We start from the raw sequence: 23,890 nt of genomic DNA on the forward strand, positions 1-23,890 counted from the left end.
ATGGATATGCCATACTAATTCTCTGTGATTCCAGAATAATCCCTTTGTGTACATTGGAACTCAAATACTCCAAAGAAAGTATTAGTAAATAATGAAGCATACAATACAATAGAAATTAACATTAGAATTAGCCATTGGACTCCACGCTAGTGCTCCCAACTGTAAGCCAATCCACCCACCCGAGGTGCCCTTTCACACCAAATAACAATCCTATGCTTTGCCATTGTCTGAGCGCGATATAAAAAGGCTAGATGTTGGAAACCCAAAAGCAGCAAATTACACAGAAGAATAGAACAATAATACAGAGCAGCCGAATACAACAATACAATACAACAACACTTGTCACGGATGCTGTCAACCTCTGGGTTAAAAAAAATCCCAGAAAACAAATTGTATTCCGAGGGAGAAGAGGAGCTGGCTTCACTCTGTTGATGAGTCATCGGTGTGGGTGGAAATCATTATAGCTTAATAAGGCCCATCAGATAGCTTTTATCTAGAAGCCATAGAAGTCTTTTTATTACCACTGTTATGATTGAAACGGCACAGATTGCTGCGCTGTACAAGTACTTTTGATCACAGGTTTGAAATGCACGTGTGTCTGAATCGAGGCAGTAGGAGGTTGTCTTCCGCAAACCCACCGAACTGAAAATGATTTGTTAGTTTGGTTTTAAATAATAAGCACAATTGCTGCCATCCAGGTGGTAAAATCATTGGCTCCCAAACCGTCTTTGCTGTAGATTTTCCCTTTCCTATTATTTGTTTGCAGGAAGACGTCCTTAATATTTCTGTGTGTGCCTTTTTGTTGGTTTCCTAGGTAACCCTTTGATAGATGGCAAATCACTCTGCTACAGAATAGATTTAACGCGTTGGTTTTGTTAATAGAACTGGGGGAAATTCTTGTTCCTGCTTCTGAGTTTCTGCTATATATAGGCCGCACTTCCCCCCCCCCACTTTAAGTCTTTAAAGTGGGGGTGTGGCCTATATTCGGGGTCTAGCGCCCGACGCCCGGGACATGCAGTCCAGGCAGTGGGGTTAGGATGCAGATCCCCCGCAGCGGTGCAGGGGACCTGCATCCTACTCTCTGATACGCTCAGACAGCCTCCCCTGCCAGCACTTCCCACGGGGGGAGCGCCGGCACGGGAGATTGTCTAAGCGCATCGTGCGGACGGTCACCGGCAGCAGCGATGCGCGTAAACAGCCTCCGCTGCCGGCACGTCTGCACGATGTGCTTTAACAATCTCCCTTGCCGGGAATTCCCACGGGGGGAGTCCCGGCAAGGGAGATTGTTAAAGCACATCGTGCAGACGTGCCGGCAGCGGAGGTTGTTTACGCGCATTGCCGCAGCCGGTGAACGTCCGCACAATGCGTTTTACCTCTGCCCCCAAGACTTACCAGAGCATCCGCTTAGACATCCGCTGAGTGCCGGCACCGGAAGTTGCATACGTGTATTGCGTAGATGTCCCCCGCCGGCCCCGCAAGACACCCGGGAGTCTGCTTTGGTAAGTCGGGGGGGGGGGGGCAGAGTGCCAGCATATCTCGGGGGGGGGGGGACAGTGGCAGCATATCTCGGGGGGAGAGTGGCAGCATATCTTGGGGGGGGACACAGAGTGGCAGCATGTCTATTAAAAAAACTTTTTCTTTTAAAAAGCACCAAACTTTTAGTGTGCGGCCTATATACGGTGGTAGCCTATATCCGAGCCAATACGGTATATATATATATATATATACATACACGCACACACATCACGTGACCACTAGTGACATTTCGTGCATTAAGGCAGCAGTGGGTAGAATAAAATTTTCACACCCATGGATACTTCAGCAGAAAGCCCAGCCGTTGTCCCATATCACTCACTTGCTGGTGATTTGCATGTGCAAAAGGTTGTGAAAGCGCCGTACTTTTGTCTTAGGATCACATTAAAGAAAAAGAGCTTCCAAACCAGAACACTTGTTAGCTGCCGCTACAATAGTCTTAAGAGTCTTGCACCAGTGAGGGACCTTGCAAAATTTAGAGGCACGGTACGGTGGATTCAGAAGGACTTTGCTGTCCTTCCGTGTTGGAGTTGAAGGTACCTCTCATCTGCTCGCTGGACTTTACATACAGGATAAAATTTCATTTTCCATCTAGCTCCTGCTGCTATGGATGAAAAACATTGTTGTTCATTCATACCTCTTTCCCCCAGTAAAAATACTTAGATAAATGGAGAAAATATGGGCTATTTTGACGGCATATTCATTGACGTTATGGTACGCAACGTGCTGGTGTGGGCCATGGAATATAAATGAATCGAAATTTCTCAGCTGTATCAAGTGCGCAGCCCAGTGTGATGTCTAATCATTCAAAGCTACTGTTTTACAGGAAGACAGCGCTGTGCAGAAGGCGCACTGCACACAAGTTGACAAATTAGTGGCACTGTATGCTAAAGAAAAAATGTCTCTTGAGAAGACCTTAGAGAAAGCAATCAAGAAAAAAGGGTAAGAGCTAAACCAGCTAAAAACAATTCATTACAAGGTTACTAACTACATTCTGCCCAAGCTATACGCGGGAATCAGCAGATAATTCACTCATTCAGATCAAACACAATGTTGCCATTTTATACTAAATAGTTGAAGTTGACCTTTTAATTGATTTAGTAAAAGATCCATATTGACACGAATTACACGATTGTCATTCCCAATTATTTAATCGATTCCAGTTCATGTAATCCATGTGAGTCAAGCTGATATTGGTTAAGAAGAAGAATTGATAAGAAGGGTAAGATCTAAAGTAAATGAGTAGGTAGGATTAAGACTGTTTTTGAAAAATAAAAACACTGGGTAGTTTCGGAAATTAATTGAAGATTATAAATATGTAAATCCTCTTGAAATCAATGTGACAATTGTAGGGTCCAGTAAAGCACCCACCCGTTCCAGCGGCATGCTGCCGCACTAGCTGGCTAACATGCCTTTACCATTATAAGCCAAAACATATAGTATTACAGTATAGTGAATATAACCGACAAAATATCCTTTTAGTATGTGAAGAGAACTAGTTATAAAATGTAGGGCTGCAACTAACGATTATTTTAATAACCGATTAGTTGGCCGATTATTTTTTCGATTAATCGGATAAATTTTTTTTATTTTTTTTCAATTTAAAATAATGTAATAAACGTACAATTTACACTTTCATCTCTTTATCACAATGGCCTCTCTCTATTCACCTTCTTATTTTACGGACATAATAATAAAAGCTACAAGAACCCAAACACAGTGTTTCTCAAACTAGGTTTTAATACAAAGTTATTAGTAAATATTAATTCATATGTTAACTATTTTTCATATTTAATAAAAACTATGAGAGAAAAGCCTTGTTTACATTTTTTTTATTTACCAAACTGCCCCCGGTTATGCACATCTGACCCCCAGCTTGCCACTCTGCCCCCATATATGCCTTATACCTCTTATATGCCATATTCCACTGTGCCCCCTGATATGCCTTATACTCCTTATATGCCAGTGATATGCAACTGAGCCCCCTGATATACCTTTTACCCCCAGATATGTTTTATGCCCCCCTGATATGCCTAATATCAATATGCCTTATACCCCCTATATGCCCTGAAATTCATAATACCCCCCATACACCACTATAACTCACCCATACACCACTCTGGCTCCTCCCCCTCCCATACACCACTCTGACTCATCCCCCTCCCATACACCACTCTGACAACGATTTTCATTATCGATTATTATCGATTTTATCGATTAGTTGTTTCAGCCCTAATAAAATGTACCTTTTTTTAATAAGAGGTAATATTTTCTAGTGATTTGCACATTTTCCATTTCATTTAGCTTTATTTTACCTTTTTACGTAAAAATCTAACATATTTTGAAGTTTTTCTCTATATTCACTCCCCAAAATACTTGTTCTACTCATCGAGGCGAGAAGGCACCTTCAGTTGGTTCTAAAAGTATACATCTAAAATGATGAGCAGATTTTTAACCTTTTAAAACAGGTTTAAACGTCTTCAGACATTTAGAACCCAATATCCAGCTGGATGTTCCCTATCAAAGCCTTCTAATTATACTCCTACATTTGAACTATAGAATAATTAAGCTTAATTAGTTTTTTAAATTCCTCTGAAAATGTAAACATTTTCGTGAGTGGGTTTATAGAATTTTAATGCCAGATTTGTGAGCAAATGGGCTTACAAATTCTCCATTCCCCACTAAATGTGTAAAATAAAATCAAGTACTATTTAACATCTTAAAATTACTTTCTCACATGAATTTTTTTTTTATTAATATGCAAACAAATTATGGTAAACATATAAGCTTCCATTAAGCTATTTTTTTCTTGTTACATCAAATTTTGTATTCTTTGTGATGAGGAATATTAACTATTCAGGTGATGTTAAACTGGTTAAACTAGTGTGAATAATTTGATTCCAAAAGTTCTAAGCAATTTCAATCCATCCTATTAAATTTTAAGAGATATATTTGGATTGATTGAAATCTAAACCTATTTTCCTTGTAACCTAAGGATACTATTCCTCTTAATAGCCTTTGATGTTTAATTAATTGCTTCAGCTTATTAAATGGAACAAAATTAGCATGTACAAAGCATATTCTTTAAATTATTAACCTTTAATAAGCCTTACAACATTAGGAAAACACATAATACAATACCGCGGGCCAGAATTCATTAATGTATGGTCATACAGCCAATTGAAACGTAAATTTAACGCCTTGATGTACCAGTGGTAATAATAATATAGTGGACATCCCAGATGCTTTAGCTTGGACTGGAGGTGCTTTGAAGTTGGCAATCCAAGCTAAAGCATCTGGGATGTCCACTTTTTGTTTAGCAGCTGAAGTCCAGCATCCTATACAGGAACGATAATATACAACAAATGGAAAAAAATCAGACATGTGTCAGCATTATATTGTAATCTGTGTTCAGGGTGTAGAACTGTAATTTGTAGCTTTGGGGAAAGTGACAGATCCACTTTAAAGTTTTGTGAATACGTTTCCCTTAAACCAAAGGATTTGTAAGCATTGTGATGAGGTTTCACAATGTCTACTTACTGTTTTCCGTATGTATTTTAAATAAAATACGTGATATAAAGACATGAGTCTAATGTGTTACAAGTTATTCTGAACATGCAGACCTTAAGGTAGATCTGTTACTTTTCCTAATTTTCGATCCTAAATAAACACATGATTAAATGAACCCTTTAGTTCCCCATCACAAATAATGCATATTAATGAAAATCGTAATTACTTTAATATGCATTTATTTACCTTTAGGAGAAGTTGCAGTACACGGTTTAGTTTTACTCTAGGCAAAACTCCACGGTCTAGTTTTTTCATCAGTTTTTGCTGCTAGAAGCCAATCGCTGATAGGGAAGCCGTCCCATTGAAATCAATGAAAAAACTTTCTGCCCATGTGCACAGGGGGTCTTGTGAGACCTCCTGTAAGTTTCATGCAAGCGAGGGCCGGAGCCGACTAGCGGAGAGTATAGCGTGTGCGCAGAGGCAAGCGAAGAGAGATGTGTCTGTCTGAACACAGAGCCTGCAAGCCTAAGAGATCGAGGCTGGGCAAGAGGCAAATGCGTGTTGTGTGAATCCCCCCTATACATCTGCAATAGGGAATAACTCCTAAAGGGGTCACTCAGCTATCATATACTTTAAATTGTATGTGAGGGCTGTAGTGGCTATTGCTTTTAAAATAAGCAATAGATATAAAAAAGGAACCCATCTTTCATTATATTACAGCTATCCTATTTATACTAAAATGATCAATATCTGTACATCATAGTTTACAGGGACTCATGCTGCAGGTTGAATTTCATATCATATAATTTATAGAACCTCACTTTTAAACTGATAGGTAGTGTCCGTAAAACCATAGATATATAATTTAGTACATCGACATTTTGGATTTTAGTTACTAAATGATGACTTCAACCCCACCCGAAAATAGCAATAAAAATAAAATCTTCTTATAAGAGCAGTATAGGTGGAAAATGTATATAATGGGTGCAAGAAACGTGGGAAGTGCAAAGCTTGAGCAGGTAGCCAATAGCCAGGGGTAGGAGGTATTCCATATGGGTCTGGGATCAAGGAAAATGCATTGTGGACTGGCCTACAATATATTCATTTAAAGCTCAATAAACGTTGAAGATGGAAGATGGATATTTTAGCTTATTAATAATTATTTGCTTATAAAGACAATAATGCTTCAGATCATAGCATGCTATAAACACAGATCATAGCATGCTATAAACACAATAATACTTTAGCTTAAATCTTGCTGTTGATCCAGAAGAAGGCAAATACAGAAATCCACATTGAGTCAATTTTGGATTCCATTAAATGAAAATTACTCTTACAACCCATTGGAAATACATTTCATATACATTTTATACTTTTTTTTATTAGTTTAGGACTTTTATACTCACCATGAGCATATACGGCGTAGGTAATGTATGTTGGAAGGGAGACCATAGATTTTTAAAGGTAATAATTCCCATCTCTCATTTTTGGCACACAAAAAAAAAAAGCTGAACCATGACAAATCTAGCCATATAATTATTACTTTACATTTAAATTAACAAATTAAACAGGTTATAAATAAAATGCCATTAGATGCTTAAGAAGATTTGCAAGGCGCTCAGTGTGATTCTTAATAACAGTACAATATATATGACATAAATGGCTGCCATGATTTCAGCCAATAGAAATGCAGTATAACAAAGCCTATATCACACCATTTAACCCTTACAGTGTCAGATGGGACAAAGGGTTTCATGGATGCCCGATCATGTGTGTTTTCCGAGTCACCAAACTATAACTACATGATGACATAAAAGAGATTATATCTAACTATGGAACATATTTTACTGTTTAGAGGAAGTAACTGTCTTGAAATGAAGAAAGAAACAGAAAATAAAATTCAGGTATTAACTTCAGATCATAACTACAAGGTAAGACAAAGTTCACCACCATTCACAGTTTCATTCGGATTTGATTCACGTTAATCAGCCATGCAACTAACTGCACGCGGTGTTCTAGAATCCTAAATGCCTCACCAGCAGATTCCATTGGGCTAAAGGGTTAAACATGGAATATAACAAAAAAAATGTATATCTTTTATTTTCTTGTTCAACCATAATCACCCTAATCTATGCCCTTCCTGCAGTTTTCAGTATTGTTATATTTTAGATTTAGGACACATTTATCTGGAGCATGCAGTTGTCTGGAGCTGTCACAAGAATACAAGAAAAACAATCATACAGATCTGACGTGATACTTAGGGTTGTTTTTAGAAATATTATTTTAATCGCAGAAAATATATGTTTTCATAGAGCGTCATAGTTACATGTATAAGCAATTCAGAAGAAATTAGGCTTATATACTGAAAACTGCAAGTGAGGGGTACTTGTCATCAACACTCCTGTGTCTGGTCTGTATGGCATACATCAAAAGCGCTTTAAAGGACTGGTGGCTTGTGATTGGACTATTCTTTGCTCTGTGTTGGCAGCCATTTTCCTTTCTCACTTCCTGCACTGATATACCATCCCTGTGGCTCTCTTCCGTGGGATCTACACACGTGGCTGTTTGTAAAACTATCGTTCTCACAATATATGTATATGCTGAGGTTGTTTTTTAGTTAACTTTTCCAATGAATCCCAACATTCTATTCAATTTAAGAGCAAAAGTTGCAACCCCATTTAGGGCTTTACAGCTTTTTTTATATTAAAAAAAAATCATTCTTCAAATGGCATAATGTAAATCTAGAAGAGGAAGGATTCGTTGTAAAAGTGACCGAAACCCATGAGGGTTTGTGTAGAATTTTCTTTGTGTGACTTAAGCACGGTTCGTCGCTGATTTTCCTTCAAGGAGAGGGTTCTCATGTAACATTATAAATCTTTGAACGCCACTTTTTTGGGGACGCTGGGTTCTAAATTAGGCATTAATGTATTACCTATTATTCTATAGATTTGTTTGGTTGCTATTAGGACTATATAAGACTCCAAAGGTTTCTGTTAACCCTTTAAGTGTCAAACTTTGCGCTATGCTTTTATCGCTCAGCCCAAGGTTAACTTGCGTTTATTCGTGTTTGATAGAATGACTCTGCCATGGTTACACTATTCCATTAAAATAATTTCAACGTAGACAGCATTCCAGTGCCTTTTACCAGCCCCAGTACCCTGTATTTAGCAAATCCTATGCACTTTATTTTTTTACATAGCCATGAGTCATAAATATATATATATGTGTGTGTGTGGTTTTGTAATCAGAGAATTGTGTTTGAAAAGTTTGTTCAATTGATTATATTGAAACATAACAATCTAGAGATTTTGTAATACACAATACCAGATAAACTTTAGGCAAGAGCATCTGTATTACACTCTCCTGATGCTTTGCCATCTCATTGTAGAATTACAGAATTACTATATGATTATGTGCAATACTGTATGTACATGTGTGTATGAATGAATATATAGCTCAAACATACAGCGTAGCAAAGTACAAGATTCTGGTTCATAGCAGACCATAAAAATAATAAATCATATGTCTGCCACATCACAATTAATATACTAAATATTACTCGTGATATGTTGAAAATTGTTAGCAGGACAATACACATTCTCCACGCCTCTCGCTCCCAAACGGTTTCACTATACGTACCTGTGTCGTTCATTAACGGCCTTGTTTTTAGCTGTTTCGCAATAATTCCCTAATGACATAATGTGCCTTTCAATACATAGAACATTTTAGTCCTGAGTTTACATGTGACATTTTCTTACATGCGTATTACAGTACTAACGTCGCAAACAAGAGTATGATCAGTGAGAGATCAGAAAGACAGAAAAATTGTTTTTCAATGTGATAATATTAAATAGAAGCCTGTAACTCTCCGTTAATCCAAGGAAAAGCATCGTAAATTGATCACATTAGAAAGTGAGTGCATAGAATGTAAATCCTTTAATGATAAGCACATGGCCCATTCACTAGTGGACAAGTTATTATTATTATTATTATTATTATTACTATTGTTTTATATAGCACCATCATATTCCATAAATAAGCTTTCCTACAAGTTATTCACCAGTTCAGGATTTGCTAAACTGTCCTGAAAGAGACTAAACCCATTTCTATCAGTATTTAATGCATATCAGCTGTGATATAGGTATTATTAATTCATTGTAACAAAAGAGAGAGCTCTCTTTAATATGAAATAAATTGCCCCTAACATTCTAGAAGTCCTATGAAATGATTTAATAATAATAATAACCTTATTGCTTTTTTAAATTTAATAAACGTGTGGTTTTTGATCCATGTGCAGATGCTATAAGCTATAAATAACATATATTTTTGTGTTAAACAAAATAAATTTCACTATATCAGCTAACATCAACAATGGAAAATATTCATGGGTGGTATCTGGCAGGCAGAATCTTGCTACGATGTGAGTATTTTACAGGTCGGCAGTATGAAGTCCATTATAAGACTGGTTTAATTTCTAACAGTAATATTAAATGACAGTGAGGACCGGTATTCAAGCGACATGTTTTATTCTTTGCTATGTGTTCACTAACTCAGAATTTTGCAGGAGAGTTGAGCATTACAAGTCCCTGAGATCATTGCTACTTTTGAAGGGCCAACAGTAGTGAGATTGCCTGAAGAAGGACTGAACCTGTGCTGCGTAATGCATGGTTTAAAGTGAGATGCCCTTAAGAAAGCTCCTGTGCATTGTGGATGGCTATGTAATTCTTTATAGAGAAGCTCACCGGGGGTTATAGCCCTTTATAATTCTTAGTGGTATCAGGAAGCTTCTAAGTTAAACTTACCTGCAAATGTCTGGTTTAGTGAATACATCTATTGTGGCACAAGGTTGGTAAGAACGTTGTGGTAGACCAATGCTCACCCCGCACTCACCACTGAGCTATATTACAGTATTGTAATGCTGTTCATTAAATGTAACAAGGTAGCCTGTCTCTCTCACGCTAGGTAGCAGACTGCGTGGCCAAGCATACAAAAGAGTGGTCCGAGCTAGTTAGCACCCACAGCGCTGAGGAGCAGGAACTGCGGGACCTCCACTTAAGACAACAGTGTGAGCTCCTCAAAAAACTGCTTATCTCCGTCCAAGAGCAACAGGCACAGCAACTAAAACTGTCCCAGGAAAGGTGAGCGTTCTTAACCATGCGTTTACCCCGAAAACCATCTACTCTGTTACTTCAACTCTGTGTGACATCCTAAAAAAGTATTTTATTCTAACACAATGGCCACGCAAAAGGCGTACATACCTTCAGTAAGTGTAGCTAGCTTTATTAGTTCTGCTTTCATAAATCTCTGACTGGGCTACTCTGATTTTAAGATAGTGGGTGTTTTCAATCTTTTTTTTACTCATAGTGTGCATTTATTTCCAATTCCACCAAGGGTCTAGATGACCTTAGACACAATTTACAGCGTGTCCTTCCTAGGCTCATGCTCTGTTTTGTAATGCGGTTCCTTATGGGGAAGATGTTGGATAGGATATTGTCAGCTGGTTGTGTTTTGGGCTGTTGTATTATTGGCCCAGTAGCCTGTAGTTGACCCTCACCCTGTGGCTGCCAGTCCAGCTGTGCTCTTTAAGATGGAGAATTAGCATTAGGTTGCCCCCTTTCCCGCCATGAAGCGGGGAAAGACCTGCGGCACATTCAGTTATGGCATCAGACTGGTGACTTTTCAGCCGTTATGTGTATCAAGCGTGATGTCAGACTTGTATTCTTTAAATACCAAATGACGATGTTTTGAAACAAAGGATTTACACATTTTCGAAATACATTTACATAACAATTTAAGGCAGTAATGTCATTTTAGCTACAACTATTGAATCAGACTTTGGCTTTGTATAACTGCTAAAATGATTATTTTAATGTTTAATGTTACAAACCCCACTATAGCTTAATATCTGGAGGATCACTGCCTCCTGTAACCAGCATTTGTATAATTACTTAAAGCAGGGGAACCCCTTAACAACCTGCAATGTCCACATTATGTCTATGAGGAGTTTGAAGATCTGCACAACCAAATGAGCATAATTTTACAGCGTTTACCAGGGAGTCTTCATTGATATTAGAAGGCACCCTAGTTTTTAGGGCACGTCTGGGTCAATTGTGTTTCTCACCATATAGCGACTTTATGGAATTGGCACTGATGACTTCTGTCCACATTCAGCTTGAGTTGTTGACAAGTTTCCCAATAACTAGAGCTCTTGGCTTTGTTAACAGACTTCTCTCTCAATCATCACCGTATTATTTGGCATAGGATCCGAGCGACATTTGAACGCATCCACGGTGTGTGACCCAAATGATCTCATGTATTTCATATGTTCTATTCACAGAGAAAGCAAGGAGATGCGTGCAAACCAAGCTAAAATCTCAATGGAAAATAGCAAAGCCATCAGCCATGATAAATCTATAAAAAATAAAGCTGAAAGAGAGAGGCAAGTACTTTCTTCATCCAGTTAGGTCTAATTGCTTCAAACTCTATTACATATGTAATAGGACTGCCTCATTAATACTTGACTTACTTTTTAAGTGTATTTGCCGCACAAAGTTACTGTGTATTTAATTTTTTTATTGCCTTATTTTTGCCTGGATTAGTCCAGGTTTTGTTTAAAATAAATTAGGGATGGTTATGAAGGATCATTTAGTGCAGCATGGTAGTATATATATTACAAGTATATCCAGCATTCCCTAGAAATCTAGATTTACTATGTCAAGAATTTGACACTATATTCAAAAAGTTGTATGTACCACATCCTAGAGCACACTGCCACAGACTATTAGGAGGGAACAACTAAGTTCATTACAACCCTATCTTAGTATGTGTATATTTAAAAAATACCCTATATGACCAAAGATATGTGGACATCCATCTCAATTATTGAGTTTAGGTGTTTCGGCCATACCGATTGCTACCAAGTGTATCAAATCCAGCACATAGGCAGCCATCTCCTTAGACAATCATTGGTAGTAGAATGGGTCATACGGAAGGGCTCCGTGACTTTAAACATAGCATGTCGTAGGATGCATGCTTTACCAAAAGCCAGTTCATGAAATATCTACCCTGCTAGATCTGCCCCAGTGCATTGTAAGGGTAATATTAACGTAAAACAAACTTTTCCAACTTTTCTGTATGTTTCCAACTTTGTGGTACCAGTTGGATATAATGGTACACTTGCAATATAATGTCACGCTCATATAGATGAAAGGGTCAGGTGTCCACATACTTTTGGCCATATAGTGTTTTGTGTATTTGCTTTGATGACCACAAATATCTCAAATATTTTTTTCTTTTAGGCGAGTCAGGGAGCTGAACAGCAGTAACACAAAGAAGTTTCTTGAAGAGAGGAAAAGAGTAAGTAGAACTGAGTCATGTCCTTGTCTTCCAGTCCGTGTAAATGAATATCAAGGAATTGTGTGTGTGCCTACTTCTCTGATGAGACATCTTGCTGTCCTTCTCCACCCACCCATACTTAATGTTCTTATGATGACTTATCTCCAGCTGGACAGACTGGCTGCCAAACTCTTCCTCTCTGGCTGCATTATATATATATATATATATATATATATATATATATATATATATATATATATATATATATATATATATATATATAAAAGCATAATACTGGATAAAACCAGGAAATTTATCCCATGCACATATTGTGGTTATATATTGCTCTTAGACTTGTACCCATGTGCCACAAAAAGAACAGTTCTCAGCAAAGTGCTTAGTGATGCTTATGTTATTAGAGATATCTTGAACAGTCAGAATATAGACTCAAAAGACCAGGCAATGCAGCCTTCTTTAACCATTCGAGTGCTGGAGGGCAGAGTAATGCACTGAAATGTAGTTAAAACACAGGTTGGCTATCAGTGACAGCTTTTCTCTTTATTTACACATTAATGCATAAAAGCTAATCATTAGAATAAACTATATATATTATGATTTGTTGTTATATTCAAGAGAAAGATGTTCCCTATTATTAAACATAGATTTTATTGCCACAGGTTACTAGAGCTATGTTTTTACTAAAACTACTATCACTTAACACAGACCCCTGCAAATAATTGAGTACCTATAGAAAAGGGATTGATGTATACTATTTTGGAAACAAGTGGATGAATAGTTACATCATTCTTTTTCTGTTGGGTTAGTGGTTTTATTGCCATTTGGTATATACTGTAAATCATGTAAGAGAGAAAGTCATGATATATAATATGAAATGGTTCTGTTATTTACACATCTTAAAATCTGGAAATACCCATTTCCATTATGAAACGTATTAGCAATGTAGATTTGCCAGAATGAAAGATGTTACTGAATTTTGAACATGCTGAAATAGGCCTTTTGTAGTTGGGTACCACTTTCCTGAAGTGCATGCATTTGCATTGAGAATGCAGGCAAAAATCTCCATCTCTCCATCTTCTCATTACTGTGACAACTGCAAGAGTCTGCAGGTTTGTTCTGTTTAGGAAGGTTTTCACTGTGCTAACAACAAGATAATAGAACTTCCCTCACGCCAAATTAAAATGCTGAAGCCTTAATGGTGGTGTTGAATGAAATATATATACATATATATATATATACACGTGTATATATACCCGCACATGTACACGCACACACACTACTGTGGGGTCAAATTGTGTCAATTAAAATAACATCAAATGGATCAGAAATACAGTACAGATATTGTTAATGTTGTAAATGACTATTGTAGCTGGAAAACAAATGATATATATATATATATAAATATATATACACACACACACACACACACATACAAACACACATACATACATACACCAACATTTTTAAAATGGCTAACATTTTTTTGGGTTCCTTTTTCAGTTGGCAATGAAACATTCAAAAGAAATGGATCAATTGAAAAAAGCTCAAGATGAACATTTGGAAGTCCTCGAAAAGCAGAATGACCAGGTATTCTTGGTTCCAGTAAATGATATATAATAAACTGCACTTGTACATTTTGAGATAATTGCTGGTAGTTATTTGGTGAGCCGTCAGGGCACCGCTTTTCATTCTGTTTAGTTCAAGGATTATTTTCTTATAAATCAAACTAAGAGTAGTGATAGAATAGATTCGGCGGCTGTGTCATAATGTGTGTACTCATTTGACCCAATTAAGGTAGTCATGGAAACTACAACAGCTCCTTAATGGCTGTTTAACGATGGAACTGTGGCCACCTATAGGACATTGGCTTGTTGCCTAGTTGTTGTATGTAGATTCTGTGTGGATAAGGTAGATTAGTGACTCATGAAATGTTCATAAAATACCCCAAAGCATTTGTTTTTTGTTGATGTAATATGGGCCGCATTCACAAATATGTCATGAAAACCAAGGAAATATACACATATACACATGTCTCAAGTTCACCACTCACCTTTATCATTTATTAATTATTAAAGTTATCTTCCGTTTTCATAAAGTCAGACCCTAGCCAAAATAAAATCCTAAGAAATAAGGAAGAATTGCCAAACACTAACCTACATCCACCAGGCAAGCCTAAAGACTTGTTTTTCCCACAGAAATCATATATTACATATAACTAGATACAGTATATACACACTGTATGTATACACTGTGTATATATATATATATATATATATAATTTCTGTGGGAAAAACACGAATACTTTCATTGGAATTATTGAGATCATTATAGATGTCCTTGGTTGATGAAGGGAGCATCATGGCGCTGCTTCATCTTTAACTCTATATGGTTTGCAGTAGAAGCAAAGAAAAGTAAAATGTTTTTTTTATGCATCAAAACGTTATGAAAAATAAATATATGAATGTTAACCATAGAAAGGTGAATGAAAGAATCCCACAGAGTGTAATTATACAGATACACACGGACTCACGGCATCATCACTTTGCCAATAAAATGTGCTTTTTAGCTCCATTCTCCAGAAACGCTTCATGCTTTAATATTTTTATTATTTGCATCATGTCATCCTGCATACGTTGACATTATTTGTTGTTATTTTACAAACAGCTATTGAAATCCTGTCACGCAGTGTCTCACCTGCAAGGTACGGTCGGTCTCTTCTCCATCTTTCAGTCACTTACATTACTGTTCTAGTGCAGAATTATCTTCATGTGATTCTCTACCAAAAATGTGTCATTTGTATAAAATTCCATTTAATATATTTGCTAAAGTCTTTCATTGAGTTGTCAGCTTATCAGTTTTATTTAATTTTAGTATAATGATTATATAAGGGTCAACTTTATTGAAAGGCCATGTTAATCAGAATAAGAAAAACGTATGTGGATTCATTACCATAGCCTTGGCTCTTGGTATGTGTCAAGCTGGCAGAATGGTGGTAGATAAGAGGAATGGCCTCCCAGTGGAAGCAGTAGAGGCTGAAACAGTAAGGGAATCTAAATATGCATAGGGTGGGTATCCTGACTCTTAAGTTGAGACCAAGGACTGATTGAGGGCTGAGTCTTTAGATCGGGAAAAATAGGCAGACTAGAGGGATGAACGGTTTGTTTCTGCCGTCAACGTCTATATTAACATGAGCAGCAAATACTTTGTGATTTGGACAAGTTGATATTTTTTCTGTAACGTTTTGTGATGGGAACAGATGATTATTTTTGTGCATATGCTTCATTGCCACGGTCACGTGTGATCTTTTTCTGTCCGTAGGCAAAGGAGATGCAGCAGATGGTCAGATTGGAGGCAGAGATGGGCCGCAGGCCAGCAACAGTTGTGTAAGACTGCAAAATGCTAACTGAAGTCAAGAAAATCCACTGTCCTCTGAAGAACACTGTACAATACAGAGCACAGACACTGACGATGGAGCGTGCGCTCATACTGTACCCCTGTGTGCAGGCGGAAAGTGGGGGCACTAGGTTCTAGGACTGGCATTTTTCCCTTTAACATTTTGAGCACTGTTATATTTATTCTAAAGAAATAGAGTTCTAAAGCTACTGAGAGATCGTTTTATTTAGCATAGCAGTATGTTCATATTTTTATTATTTGCAGCCTGTGTCTTGTTCACCTTTTTAGTATTTTATTTTTTACTCACATGGATACTGAGGTGAGAGAATTGTAAGCGAACCATGTTTTTCGATTGAGTGCTACGGTTCTCTGATGACTTCGTCTGCGCTACATGCGGCTCATGTTTAAGAGCCGTGGGCTGTATTCACTAAGCAGTGCCATTGCATCAAATGACTTTGAGAATATATCAGGTACCTTGCATCAGTGTTCACTGGCCGGTGTCTCTATTTTGCATGTTTTTTTAGAACGGTTAATAATTGCGTTAAGGTGTTTAACTCTAGGCGCGCAGAAATAGGCCCATCTGGAAACTGTAAAAATGTCCAGCAAGCACAACGTGTTCCCATCTGCAGGTGTCCCCAAATACCATTCTCTTAAGCTGTGCCTGGAGACCATTACCATTCACTCTAAATTGTATATTGAGGATATCGAAAGGTAAAGAACAAAACAGCAAAAGTGACAGAGGGTGTTTGTTGATCACAAATCCAAATTGCTTACCGTATCCAAGCAATTTTCTCGTTCTGGCTGGCGTGGGCAGCAAGAAAATCAGCAACTTTATTTTAAAAAAAAAATATTCTCCCTCTTCTTGCCGCTTAGTATCATAATTTTATCCTTAATGCATATCCGAGAGCTCAGCCTTGTCAGGATGAAGAATAGAACTTGGAAGGATTAAACGTGTGCTCACAGAACATTCAGTAATATCCTGGGAAGAACAGCCTTTCATTTTTTTTAAATCATTTTTTTGCTTCTTTTTTTTTTTTATTTTTTTATTTTTTTATTTTTTTAAAGGGATACAAGTAAAAGGGAGGAATTTTAACAAATTACGGAAATATATTGGGGTAATATTATGTTAATCATTAATCGGTTGACATAACTGCTTGAAATGATTTTTAAATGCAAAAATAAAATTATAGGTCACTTGAAAGACGAAAAATGCAAGCCGTGTAAAAAGCTATTGTGGGGTCCAAATCGATGCAATCGATGCAAATGTAGCATCTGCTCATGTATATAAAACAGGGAAAAGCGGAGAACACTGGACCAAAATAGACGATGGAACTGAAATTGTGGATTATTTGATACTTGGGTTTTGGATATGATGCAATATATTTAGAACGACGCAACAGTGCTACAATTTTATGTCAATGTATCCTTTGCACTGTTGTAACTGTGTACGAAAAAAGTCACCCTTTTAGACTTTTTAGTTTAACACTGAATTTTTTTTCTTCATTTTTCGGCCTCACTTTGAGAGTGTTTTGTAAAAGAAAAAAAAAAAAGACTGGCGCTCACCTTCACAAAGACATCTTTTTAGATACTACTGTAATAAATGGAGGGGAAAAATAAGCCTAAAGGGATCTTTTTCATCATTAGCCGTCTTTATTTTTACATATCCTTCAGTGTCGCAAATGAAGTATTTGTACTACTTTTTGTGTATGTTATAGAATAAAAGCCTAGCCGGCACCAAAGATATAACATATAACTATAAATATATATTCTGAGCTGCAACATTAGGGTTATGTTAATAATTTAATAAATGTGCGATGTTTTAATTACTTGAATTTTGGGAAATGTGTAACAGAGTGCTTTCATTTGAAGCGTAACGGGTTGTTTTATCTTTATTCGCTGGTAAATACAGAATAAAAAAAAAAGATTTGGTAGGATGTTATGGAAATGTTTTAAAGCAATAAATAACACAGGGATGTCCCTTTTGGAATCAGTGCTCATATGTTAAAAGGATCATGCTATAGGCACTTTAAGACAAGTTTACAGCCAATTGTACAGAAAATGCATATTCATTTTAATGCTGCAAACCCCTGGTGTCTGTTTGTTGTACACTGACACTGCAACGAGAGAAACAGTAGGTTTGTAACTGTGAAGAAATACAAGATATATATATATATATATATACCTGTAATGAAATATTGTAGACTATCCATGTTAACACAGGGACTTTGTAAACATGATTATTACATTTGCATGTTCTGCAAGAACCTGTAATAAGTACCTTTTATGCATTAGATCATAGCCATGCTGTATTTCTGAAATATACTGTTTTAACGTAGCACACATCATATTATTTACCTATGAAATGATTTGAGGGAGGGAGGGGGGGGTTCTTTTTAAACCCTTTGTGTGCTTGGGCAGCCAGTCTTTGCCCATCTGCAAGTCAGAGGATTATATATGCAGTTAAATGTGGCCAATAAAGATTTGTGGTTTCTCGTATATATTATACAGGATAATTTCACACAAAAAAAAGATGTATGCAGAATTTCTAATGTTTTATGGTTGATTATTGGTCACGCAGTTTTCCAGGGAGATTACTTGCATGGTCCCTCAGCCTGCAGTATGTATATTCCAGACAAATGCATGTTGGTGAACATACTAGCAACATATTCATGTTGTCAGTACAAACCGTGTTAAGAAACTAGTAGCTTAGAACAATTTATTTATGAATCTCAGTGTTCTAAACACCGGTTCTTTGTATGTTCCTTCTTCTGACACTCCAAGCAGTAGACGTGCTTAGTAATGAAAAGTCCTGTTCATCTCCTTCCTTACGACATAGTGCTTTTCAGTTTCCATCCTTTCATCTATTAGCAAATCAAACATATCAAAATGTCTAAATGTGGGGGGGGGGGGGTTTGTTTTTTAAATCCCAAATATTATAGAAAATATAATCCACAACTACAAAAAAAATGTAGCATTTTCAATTTTCCTGTTCTTTGTGGATGTATTGTTAGCAAAAAAATGGTAAACCAACAGAATTGTGCTATCAAACGTCATTAAAATATTTTGTTACATATTTACAAATATTTGCAATGTTTATATGGTATAAAATGATACCAACACCACTTTCTTCTGGTCTGTTGATACACAAATGCTAGAATTGCTGTGAATACTAATTGGTCATTTATTTGTGCCTGTATCCATGTCTCGGTCTTCCACTAGCTCACAATTGCCTTTATTTACACTGCTGTGATTTGTGGGGTAAATGTGTCCATTTTTGCTGTTGTGACTATTATTCAACAAATCCTATTGTGACTCTTTTTCACCTAGAAATGACATAAGGCAACTCTTATAAACTTTTTAGCTCACAGCCATCACGATAGGTCACAGCCTCCATTGTTGATAGCATAGCATGTAGATTCATTTGAGGCTCAACAGAAGTCCACTGACCTCCCAACCTCCTAGTGAAAAGACCACAAATGTGTTGAAGAGGGTAGTACAGGGGGGGTAGATTCACTTTACATTTCACTTTGTAAGCCTCCTTAAATTTACTGTTACCATTTTAAAAAACTTCAAACCTAAAGCAGTCAGTTAACGTCTGCAATGATACCAACTTCAGAACACTCCAGCTTTCCATGTTTCTGTGTGGAGGCCCTTCACAGCAAGGAAAGAATTATGCTCAGACCTGCCTGGACGTTGACTGGCATCCAGCGGAATAGAAGACACAAGACCCGTGATGATCTACCACTGAGTGACCAAAATACTGGGTAATTGTCACAGAGACATATTTCCCGTCCAGTACTCTATATTTTTCCATCCCCATGTAGTTATACATGTTTTACTGCAGCACTGGTGGCTCCACCACAGCTAATGGTCCTGCTGTATTTGGTTCTGGTCATCATTTAGTTTACAAATGAAAGCACCATACCAAACGATTGTAAGGTGGTCTGTAGGCTTTGTAAGAAGGTCTGGGGAGCCCATTCCCGTTATAGCAAGAAACTCAGGATCTTAAAGGAACAGCACAGAAATGGTCAAAACGGTTATATGAAAACTTGATCAAAGTAAAAGTGAATGCAATGCTAAATGAATAATCACTTAAAGATATTGTACAATATTGTTATTCATACCCATATAGGTTTAATTAAACAGAATAAAGTGGCATCCACAATAATGGTAAACGGGTTTTCAGGACAACTTCATGGAAGCCTGGGTTATTCTTTTACCTGTCACTCAGTAGTAATTAAACTCTACATCTCTTTAAGGAGAGGATGCTATCCATGCCTCATTAATGATTGGTGTCATTGGCCAAAACAATTGTGTAACTCTGCAAGTTTAATTCATGCTTTCAAATAACTCAAAATAAACAATTTCTAGATAGAAGAGTTGGTGGCACAATCCATGGGCTTCCATGTTCACAGAAAAGATTGCAGGAAAGATATAATTGTTCTTTTGAGAGGTTAACATATTTTGACCACTTCATTTATGATTTGCTCTGTATTTGAGTTTTGTATCACTAGCAACCTTCTTTGAGTATTAGCATAATATGACACAGTCCATCCTGAAGACCACCTAAAGACTATTTAGACCAGACTTTCTCAACATTGGTTACTTGGATCCCAATCACTTCTGTTTCCCCTTACTTGAGCACAGGTGTTTTTTTAATTGCAAAAACATCTTAATGTCAAGCACTGAAAATGATAGACTAGCGCTCATTTGAAGAGATCCTGACAACACGTTGACACTTGAGGAACTCAAATTTAATATTTTCTTTTTTTCCCACATTTAACTGTTCTCTGTAGAACTTCATAAATCCTTAATCTCGCCTATGACTGGACACATGTTGAGCTTACTTGCTGTGAAATTGTTCTGTTTTCTATTTTTAAGAAATTTCTCAGTTAACGACCACCTTTTCTAAAGACATATTCATGGCTAAATGCTTTTTTGTATAGATAACTTTTTTTTTTTCTCTTGTAAACATAAATCCCCTGCTGTCCTGTAATTCTAACATCAAACATTTTTACTGATGTAACCTTAATAATTCCTCATTTTCAACACCGATACAGAAGGATGCTGTTCAAACATTGTCTTTTGCAGTTATTAAGAAAGAGAAACTTAATCTTTTTCCTTACAGGAGGCTTGTGCACATGCAAGCGAACATCACCTCAGGTGTTCAGTTTTTAATCAACAGAAGACAGCATCGAAAGGGATGAAAGCTGGATGTGTCTTTTATTACTTTGTTCATTTAAGTACCAACTTAATCCCTTCCAAAAATGCTTATATTATTGTAAAACCAATGAACGATGATCCTGTAGCATTATGTTATTATGTAGCCGTCAACACTCTAAAGTCTTAACTAATCTTTATAAAATAGCAAATCATATTCATTGTCCGTATTAAAAATATAATGGTTTGTTTGTGATGCTGTCCAGTATATAAACCCATAGAAATGAAATTGCGTCATCATTACCCATTTTCTATATGCCCAGACCATGAACGGGGCAATCAGTGGGGTATGGAATATATCATCTGTAATGTACATCCTATACCATGCAGCTTAGAGTTTTTTTTCTCAAGGGCAGAAGAGAAAATTACAGTTTTTTTCTTCTGTCTGATGAAGGTTTTACCACGGCAATCTGCTTTGTCTGTTACCATTATAATAATGTTTCAGTTTTATTTATTATTGCATTGCATATTATAGATCTACACAGTCAGATTGTTTTGTTTTCTGTTCTGTAAAAAATACTGTAACTTATATTGTGTTAGAGTTTGTGCAGTGTATCTAAAATTAATATATCGCATAATCTTAAAATTTAAATAACCGAAAAATAATTGCTGAATATATTATGCCGATGATGCCTTAGACGAGCTTCCTATTGAAAACATAAAAGTGCTCGGCCCTTTCTGGGTTACTGTCATATAGCACTAGGTTACTACCTGTGCTTGGCTAAGGGTTTCTAGCACCCTTGGTGAACTATGTTCTGGTGGCACCTCCATGGATCCACTTGCTTGGTGAGCTGTCTTCACTGTCTAGACCACCGATATGATGGGGCCAGCCCGGATCATGCTCACTCTACAGTCAAACTTTAATACCAGTTGACTATTAGATGCTAGTTACCAATTCTAACATATAAAGCAACAAAAGAACATTTGTATGGCTTCTCCTGAGACTGCCATTGATAAATATCATTTAGAAAAACAGGTCATAAAGCATTTAAATACTGTATTTTATCTAAGATTATATTTATTTGGGGGTTTTTAGAGAAAAATGTACCTCTTATAACCAGTTACGTAGATTTATAGCCACAACTACACAGTTCATATGTTATAATTCATAATTATGTCTAGGTAGCATCTGTTCAGAGATCGACCTATTTGATCTGTGGGTAGGCAAGCTCTCTCATTATCAAATTCATTGTAAAGCAGGTTAAATGGATTTTGAAGAAGATCTTATGTTGATTTAATTTACTTGCCTGTTAAAAGATCTTTACCGATAGATCAAAAAAACACCATGTATAATTCCAATACCTTAACAATTCCATATTATCCTTGTTATGAATACACACAAGAGAGGGTTAGCACCTTCTGGTCAAGGATGCATGTAAAACCAAATCCAGAAGCAACCTTAGATTAAACTCTTATAAGTGTCATGGTTTATATGATTGCGGCACGAACATCAGCATTGATACTAATTGATGTCTAATCAGTTGGGCAACAAGAAAATAATTAGTTTTTCCTGGGACCTCATCAATATTCAGATTTGCTCTGTATTTCATGATCATTTAACTAGTGTATGCTCTTATACATTTAAGGCCAGATACTGAAGGAGGTAGGTTGCTATATTATTAAATCTGACATGAATTAAATCAAGTAGATGCAGTATTCTACTTGACATTGATGGATACGCTACTACGTAATTAAAATGTTTTACTGATGAAAATGTATTCCCACACACATCAGCGGTTAATATCGGGCATAGAATTATGTATTAAATTAAAGCTCTGTTAATATGTAGCATGGACGGGATGTATTGAAGCTTTGCTATGTAGCATTGCAGTTAACACATAGCATTGATGGAAGTGTATTGATTCTTCATTTATATGTAGCATTGTTGGAAATCAAATACATATAAAGAAAGGTATATAACACTGTTAACATGCATATATTTTTGGGGTTTTTTGCCATTTATTTATGATTAGATAAATATTTGCATATATATATATTTGTATTTATACACATGTGTACATGATGGAAAACCCTTCCACTTAAAATTAAGGGGTAGTAGAAGTATTATTAAACACTCATCTACAGACAACAGACAAGCCAGAAGGCTTGTTTTTCCCTCATGGTGCTGCCACAACCACAAGGGATTCTGGGTAGGCGCATGCAAATAAGGTCAACAATAATCACCTTTTGCCTCTATAGCCACTTAATATATGGATCGCTTGAAAGTAATTGCCCGCTGTACAAGCCTTTAGACAAAACTTGGGAAGAGGTGCAAGAGCCAGATTACCACTCATGGACAGCTTTCTTTTTTTAAGCCCCGAGATGCCAAAGTGCCATAAGGCTACAGCGGACACCAGGTCCCCTTCTTCGTCTTCTTCGGTGGTCGCACTCCTGAAGGATATGTGACCCCTTCCTTCAGTCCCTCCATAAGGCAGGTGGGCCGGATCTTCTTGGCCCCTTTGGGGTCACTGAAATTGTCGTTTGGAGGAGGGGGGCTGCTCAGAAGAGCTACTTAACTCACCTCCTCACCAGAAAAGCCAGACCTTTAAGAGACCTAGCTCTGCCATGGCTTTTCAGTGTCATATCCTGTATCAACAAACTTTCAAAACAAAAAATATATCAAAAAGTAAAAACACACATTCACTGTAAAAAAAAACAAAAAACCAGTGCAATCATGTGACAAAACTATATACAAAATGCTCCCAATGGAAGCCCCAGCCTTACTGGCTGGTGTGAGAAGAAATTGTCTGTATACACTGCACACCCAGCCAGAAGGCTGGAGCCCATAAGGGTCAAGTAAAGGGAAGTGCTCCAGTAGTAAGGCCTTCAGTGCTTCATTGTGCGATTCACATCCACAGGTGGGGAGTGCAGACCATGGAAA

At 37.0% G+C, this 23,890-nt stretch overlaps 1 protein-coding gene across 4 annotated transcripts in view; it reads left to right on the forward strand.

The window, feature by feature from the left end:
* LOC149303208 (1-phosphatidylinositol 4,5-bisphosphate phosphodiesterase beta-4-like) overlaps positions 1–15,803 on the forward strand; it is a 52,674-nt gene extending 36,871 nt beyond the window's left edge. For 2 of the 4 annotated variants that reach the window (XM_089481474.1, XM_089481475.1), the window contains 8 exons: positions 2,360–2,475; positions 6,899–6,974; positions 10,006–10,181; positions 11,381–11,482; positions 12,342–12,399; positions 13,897–13,983; positions 15,061–15,097; positions 15,715–15,803. In XM_089481474.1, the coding sequence (XP_089337600.1) occupies positions 2,360–2,475; positions 6,899–6,974; positions 10,006–10,181; positions 11,381–11,482; positions 12,342–12,399; positions 13,897–13,983; positions 15,061–15,097; positions 15,715–15,803 (741 nt within the window). The remainder of the gene's footprint in view (positions 1–2,359; positions 2,476–6,898; positions 6,975–10,005; positions 10,182–11,380; positions 11,483–12,341; positions 12,400–13,896; positions 13,984–15,060; positions 15,098–15,714) is intronic. The other 2 variants (XM_089481476.1, XM_089481477.1) reach the window with 1 other exon arrangement.
* Positions 15,804–23,890: the final 8,087 nt, after the last annotated feature.

Source organism: Sceloporus occidentalis, unplaced genomic scaffold (genome assembly GCF_023333645.1).
Source record: "Sceloporus occidentalis isolate IW3139 unplaced genomic scaffold, rSceOcc1.0.p SCAF_15, whole genome shotgun sequence".
NCBI lineage: Eukaryota > Metazoa > Chordata > Lepidosauria > Squamata > Phrynosomatidae > Sceloporus > Sceloporus occidentalis.